The sequence below is a fragment of the Larimichthys crocea genome, chromosome XIII, assembly GCF_000972845.2.
Source record: "Larimichthys crocea isolate SSNF chromosome XIII, L_crocea_2.0, whole genome shotgun sequence".
Lineage (NCBI taxonomy): Eukaryota > Metazoa > Chordata > Actinopteri > Sciaenidae > Larimichthys > Larimichthys crocea.
The window spans coordinates 26,122,871-26,130,254 of NC_040023.1; the positions used below are offsets into that span (position 1 = coordinate 26,122,871).

General features: G+C 41.0%; 1 protein-coding gene across 2 annotated transcripts in view; it reads left to right on the top strand.

The window, feature by feature from the left end:
* faxcb (failed axon connections homolog, metaxin like GST domain containing b) overlaps nt 1-7,378 on the top strand; it is a 15,341-nt gene extending 7,963 nt beyond the window's left edge. For both annotated transcript variants that reach the window (XM_027287462.1, XM_010753943.3), the window contains 3 exons: nt 3,300-3,517; nt 5,238-5,354; nt 5,857-7,378. In XM_027287462.1, the coding sequence (XP_027143263.1) occupies nt 3,300-3,517; nt 5,238-5,354; nt 5,857-6,176 (655 nt within the window). In that variant the 3' untranslated portion in view covers nt 6,177-7,378. The remainder of the gene's footprint in view (nt 1-3,299; nt 3,518-5,237; nt 5,355-5,856) is intronic.
* The last annotated feature ends 6 nt before the right edge of the window (nt 7,379-7,384 follow it).

The window sequence follows — 7,384 nt, forward strand, 5'->3', positions numbered from 1 at the left end:
ATTATTTAACAATGGCTCAAATATCTCTGTGGAATGGGAATGGATGGAACATTTTAGCCTCTTTTAGTATCCTGTTTTGTTTTTTTCCGTCCCTCAAATTGCACTTTCTCATCAACCCATTTCTACTAAATCCACCGTACACAAGCACCAAACAGCAAACATTTGCTGGTGAACACATTGGAGCATTTAGCAGCTAAAGAGTCAAATTTTGTTGATTTTGTGGAGACAAAAACAGAGCTAAAAGGCAAGTAAATGTCAGAGTCACATACATCAGTTGGACACAAACAGGACCCTAAATGAATGCTAATGCTGCTCTGTGTCTACGGGATTGTAAATTGGCGACTGTTTGTTAGCACATTCGCTACAGTTTATATGGTTTTTACATCTGGGTCTATCTGAATTTGAATAATACCACTTTTACAAACATTTTCAGACCATGAACTTCATAAAACATAATTGGATGGCCTAATTCTTTTTTTTATACCTCTGTATATCCTCCGGGCTCGATGGTAGAGCGGGTCATCTACTAATCAGAAAATCCCCGGTTTGATCCCCTCCACTCTGCATGTCGAAGTGTCCTTGGGCAAGATACTGAACCCCAAATTTCTCCCGAAGGCTGTGCCATCGGTGTGTGATTGTGTATGAATGGTTAGCTCCTCAAACCAATGAGCGGTTGGCACGTTGCATGGCAGCCAATGACATCAGTGTGTGAATGGGTGAATGAGATACTAAAACCCTAAAGCGCTTTGAGTGGTCGGAAGACTAGAAAGGCGCTATATAAGAACAGTCCATTTACCATTTATTTTAACACTCACAAAACTCAAGCTGTCATCCTCCGTTGATGATTTTACGAGTTTTACAAAATGGCCCTTTATGACTTACCAAAATGTTTTTTACACTACTAACCAACAATATTACTCATTATTGTCATCACTGCATCAAAGTTGAAAAGTCAAGGTTTAAAATGAGTGTTATTTTTACATAAAAGGACAAATTAGCTGGCTAAATCTTAATTTTTAAATTCGAGTTTTTGTATCCAAACTTTTTTTTTTCTCCAGATCTGCAAACAAAGGACTGTGTACCCTCTCTGCGTATTAGTCACCACTTCCAGATGTATTGTAGACCAGATGCTTTAATTCAATTTATATTGAGCAACCAGTCATCTAGACTGATCCAGAAGACAGCAGACTGGAGACAGAGGCTGCTTTACAGCTGTACCATGGCTCACAGGTTAGCCACTACCAGCAGAAATATGAAGCTTCCAGGCCTTCAGACGAGCTGAGGGAGAAGCTCAGTCTGTGTTTTCAACAGGGCGGTGCGAGAAAGGGCCAGTGTGTAAGGATAGAGCAGCCTAATCTTGTTAGTGACTACACACAGCTTGCATGGAAAAACATCAGCAGAGTCGATAGTGAGTAAACCAAACATCAGAGACAGTTTCTCCTGTGCTTTTTCATGAGATAAATTCTGGTGAAACAATTGTCTCTTATTGGTTTCCTTTATTCAATCTGTAATGGTCACAGAGGAGGAGATGCAGATCAATAGAAGCAGTGGTAGAGAGGGATTTTGGTCTTGGACTGAGGCTTGTTTGCACACAGACACAGCGGATCTGTCTGTTGACTGCTGTGAGATAAATCTCTGCTTGACGTCAGAATGGCTCATGAAGCTGCCCAGGTTTCCTTTTTTAATTTTGAGGCAAGCGAGCAGGAATCTGAGTGACTCAACAAAGAGGCCGTGCAGTGCAGCAATAAGCTAGTGCTTTTGTTCAAAAGCTTAATCTAAATCTGTGATGTAATTTCTTGGATCACCTTTTCTCCTCTAACCTGTTTCTGTATGAGAGGCGGCAAGAGACTCTGAGCATTTTTCTCATGTTCATAACAGCAGCCTGACAGTTTGAAGGGCTGAATATATGATGTCGTTTCTTGGCAGCTTGTTAAAGAGCGGTGCAGCTGATAAATGGGCAGTGGGACGGATGTGGCCGTGGAGCTGTTATTGATTGGGATGGGGTTTATTGTCAATGGACACAAAGATTTGTTGGTAACAGGACACAGGGGCTACTGTGCAGCCTGCATGTTTGATTCATGACCAGCGCAAGTCACTTTCTTTTTTTCAGAACTGCAATTGCTTATAAGGAATTGTGCCCCTGTGTAAGAAATTTCTTTTACTATCCTGAGATTATAGTTTCTCATCATATGTTGCTAAAAATAGCCTCATAATAGTGCTATAGTGAAACAGTGCTGTGGACAAATGTACTTTTTTTTGTACTGTCAGTGGGTGGACAACCTGGAGGAAACTCAAAAGCTTCTTGCGATTAGCGGCCTGCTGAGCGACACTTTTGTAGATATATAGAGTTTAATATAGTTTATGGAGACCTAAGTGCAGAGATCTTTGCTGAACTCAACATAAAACAAGAAAAGTTCTGCCAGAATGAGAACTGAACTGGCTGCAGACTGCTGTAGATATAAAATGTGCTTTTTTGTGACGATACTACACTAATAAATACATAATTATGCATTTTATATTCCATTTTTGACATATATTCTGTAAATAGAGCCCCCTTAAATCTGACACACTGGACCTTTAAATGAGGCAGAACTGACTAGAGTGACTTGGTGGATCTGGGACAGTAAGATGAATCAGCAGTCCGCTTCCAGTTTTGTTTTCTGCAATTATTCCCTGAGCAGGTTCACATCAGTGCAGAGTAGATGCTGCTGCTGATGCAGTAAGATGCAGACATGACACTGGTAGAAGGAGTAGCATGTTAGGTAGCAGGCACTTCCTTCAGTAGATCTCTTGTGTATGCTGCATGTGGTAACCTTTCCTGTACTGAGCTGTTGCTATCGTTTCGCTGTGTAAATGTTGCAGTTCATTCTTGTTTTTAATCTTTATAGTGGAACAAGAAGCAACCTTTTGTTGTTTGGTTTAGCATCAGCTGAGTTCAGTCATTTCATTATCCCAGATGAAAACCATCGCTTGCTGTGAGGGACACAAGTTCAGACAACAGACCAGAATAATACAACAACAATCTATAAGATGATAAATCACACGTGCAGATTAAGCAGGGTTATTTTTACTTCTGTTGCATTGTTGATTTGTGCAGTCTAATATAGACCTGGCCTTGCAGAGAACCTGTAGGGCACCTCCCACTAGCCACCTTTTAGGTAGAGCATGAAGACACTCCTGACAGACTGCGAGAATGTAAATGATTTAAGTAGTTTGGTGCCAGACCCATTCCTGCTCCGGCACAGTTACTGTAGGTAACAACGCTAACATGCTGTTATCTGCTGTGTGTTTTCTCTCAGGACGATAGCCTACTGTCAGTGGGTGGACAACCTGGAGGAAACTCAGAAGCTTCTGGCGATGAGCGGCCCGCTGAGCGACACTCTGAAGTGGCTACTGAGCCACCTGAACGGCAGCATGGTGCGCAGGGAGATGTACGGTCACGGCATTGGACGCTTCTCTAAGGAGGAGGTCTATGCGCTGATGGAGAAGGACATGAGGACACTGGCTACACTGCTGGGTAGGGAGAAGACTGTGTGTGTGCATGTGTGTGTAGATAGGCATTCTGGATTATGCTTCTTATCTAAACCTTTGCCATCGGACAGTCTGATGTATTCAGAAACTCAGTTTGGTGGAGAAAGTAAACACCAGTGACAGCCTAAAGAACAGTTAGTTTGTCCAGTCAGACACAGGAAGTATTCATGCTGATATGAGTGATGTGAAGTGACATCTGTATCAAGATAATTTGTTACAGCTTTGCCAGGCCTTAATGACCAAAGTGAAAATTGTTGGATGGTTCTGGCAGGCTAATGTGGCCTAATGAAGCATTAGTGCTAATGACTAATAGACCCTGACAAATGATTTCAGAATACACACAGTCTGCTCAGTGATTTATCATGACATGATTTAAAATATCATCAGATAATGAACGTATGTGTACTGGAATTAAGCAGCATGTAAATGTGTGTAATTTCCTTCCAGACAACATGCTAAAGATTCATTTCTATAGTTTCTATATATGTCAATACAGAACATGTGTCACTGTGTTTGTACTTAGAGAGGTATAGAAGAGATGAATGAAAGCGGGGGAAGTTCTGGATGTCAGCCACGACGATACAATATCAGTGTTCAGATGGAAACAAAGAGTCAGATGCTGCAAAGGAAAGCGATTTGCATCGATCTGTTTGTGCCATTTCTGCGTACAACCACTTGTTGTAAAATGGAAAGTTATTCCCAGAGTGAAAGCACGAGTACGCCGAGCAGACATCCAGCTTCTCTCTTTAATCCTTTGCTTTTCCACACGCAGAGAGAGTGAATCTAAAATCTGTTGTTGCTGCCAAAGTTGCTTTTCCAGCTTTAAGAAGAGTGAGCTTATAGTGAAGTGTATTCTCTGAAGGGAAGGAGAGGATTGTTTGATTTAGCATAAGACCACAGATATTTAATTTGTTACAAGTTTATAACAGATGATAGATTTCTGCACAGTGCAGAGAACTAGTTAGAAAGCTAGCAGAGTAGTTGAGAGTTGACTAAACATTGTGGATATGTTAAATAATTTAACAGTTAGCTATGAGAGGATTCACATTTGAAAAAAGTTCAAAACAGGTTCACAGGTGAAGTGACTGAAAGAAATAGATACATGGTAAAAATAGTTAACTAAAGTCTAATTGGCTAAAAGCATACAGTAAATGATTTAAAGAGTTAGCTATGGGAGTATAAACATTTGAAATAATTAGTATAAAATAAATGATATGAAATATGAAATAGAATAATAAAGAAACAGTTTAAATAATTACCTAAAATTAATGAATAAACAGGCAAAAGTAGTAGATACATGTTCAGAATAGTTAGCAATGTTGCAAATTGTTGAAATGATAAGTAATAGTAACAGATAATAGCTAAAAGTTATGAATGAATTGTTGAAAGATCCAGCTTCTGCCACTACAAGAGGTAGTGATTTTTTAACTTTAAAAAACTTCACTCCACTTTTTGTGGTGATAATTCCACTTTTAAATCAGTTGACTGACAGGTGCTGTTGATGAAACAGTACTTGACTTGGGAGACACCTGGCAAAAAAAGGTTGGGAAGTACTGCATTAGAGTAGTCAGATTACTTTTGTTTGTCACTAATTGTAAAGGGTTTGGGTTACTCGTCATTAGCTTTCCATGTTTGTTTCATTAATTTAGGACAATATATTTCTCTGCATCCAAACTTTAAATTGCTGTGTATTCTCTGCCCTGCAGGAGACAAGAAGTATTTCATGGGCTCTAAGATGTCAACATTAGATGCCACAGTGTTTGGGCATCTAGCTCAGGCTATGTGGACTCTACCTGGAACACGACCAGAGCAGCTTATCAAAGGTCAGGGGACATTTAAAGTACTGAGACATGAGTGAAACAGAATATTTTAACAGTAAACTAAACAAATGAAACAAATGATTTGATGTTTAATGTTGATGTTGTTGCTTTAGTTTGAGTTTTGTTATTACCCTGTGTTTGCAGAATACTGTATGTGTAAGTAAATAGTTTCCCCTGCTGGGTTGTAATGGATGTATTTGTCTGTTCTGGCCACTAGATGGCAGCGCTGTCCCACTGCAATGCAGTGTTGCTAACACAGGCTTTGATTGCTACTTTCACATCTTGCACAGAGTTAATACACTTGAGTTGCAAATCTTTTCAGAGAGCAGTATCAGAGCTTCTCTGGTTGTTCTCTTTTGTTGTTTTGATAAATAATGTATCATTGAAGAGCTCATAATGGAGGGACAACACAAAATATGTCTCACTTCAAGATATATTACCTTTATCTGTATCTGACTCAAAATGTCAGTAAGCACTCTACCTGCTCTGTCTGATATCTTCACAGGAGAGCTTATCAACCTGGCAATGTTCTGCGAGCGGATGCGGAGGAGGTTTTGGCCTGAGTGGTTCGTAGAGGTGGAGGATCTTTATTACGACGGAGACAGTGAGAGCAGTGGCGGCGGATCTCCTACAGGCCTGCTGGACTTTGGCCTCTTCTCCAGGACTGACACTCTGGACGACAGCGACGGCAGCAGCCACTCAGCCGGACACACGCACACAAATTCCCCCGACTCCGACCACTCGCTCTTTGACTCGGACGTGGGCACGGGATCTGACAATGACATTCAGCTTAAGGAGGAAATAATGCCCGACCTAGAGGTTTGACCTGAGAATGGCCGTGATTGGCTGACAGATTGAGACTGACAGGAGGTGGGAAAAGTTGTGTCAGTTAGCTTAACAAATCTGTCTGGACAGGTTGCCAGACAACAGCTCTCACAGCTGACGAAACTATCCCAGCTCCTCCACCCCCAATACTCCAAACGATATACCTTCCTGATGGACAGACTGGGTATTAATATGCAGAGCATACAAACTGAACCTCCTAACACACATGCTACTGTATGGTTTGTCCCCCTCCTGTAACGTCAGAGCTGCCCCTGTGGCAGTTTCTCTTTGCCTTATTTGTCTCTTCCCAAGATGCAGAAGCTGGCGTTGTGAAGGGTGAACACATAGGAAACGTCTCATCTCATGAAAAGTGCGGAGATTACAGAAGAGTGTTGTAGACAAGACAGGTGGCACTTCACTTGCTATGAAACGATGCAACTAATCACCACTCTGCCATGTGTCTTAACGCACAAACCCACTCGCACAGGTGGAGATTGATCATGTGGCTAAAAGGAACAGCTGCTGTGTCTCGGCTGTTAACCATCCGTGTGCTGGAGAGGAAACACAGATGACATCGAGTGCCAGTCCATGCTCTTGACTGATCCACACGTCATTTCCTCTACGCTACTCTGTGCAGGAAGAATCGGTATCAAAAAACGGTGTACTGTATGTCTCCATCAGACCACAACCCAAGATGTACTTGTAGTCCTATGGAATAGAAGTCAGGAGAGATGAGCAGATTTGTGCCTGCTTCTTTTATCGGTTATCATCCTCATTTCTCTCCATTTAGTACTTATTTGTTTGCACTTTGTTATCGGTGAAGTTGGAGCTTCCAGTGATTGATTTTAACATCTTTTTGGTACAAGTAAAAGAACTGTAATTTGTATATTTGACCGCTAGATGGAGTCAGCAAGTCAGCCTAATGCCTCTTTTATTTTGTAACATCAAGGTCATTCCACCCTGATGACCTCCATTTAACAAAGCAAACGATTTTTTCTTCAGTCCTAAACTTTAATACTGTGGTTCCCATTCATAGGTAACCTGTCAGTGTGTGTAGGTGTGATGTGTGCATGCATGCATACTTGCATACTTCAACAAATCAGCCTTAGTTCTCTCAGACTAACGTGGGTGGAAATAGTCTGAAACTGTTTTTTTGTCGTGATATAATTTATTATCAGTGCCACTTTATTATTCTTTCTATATGATCT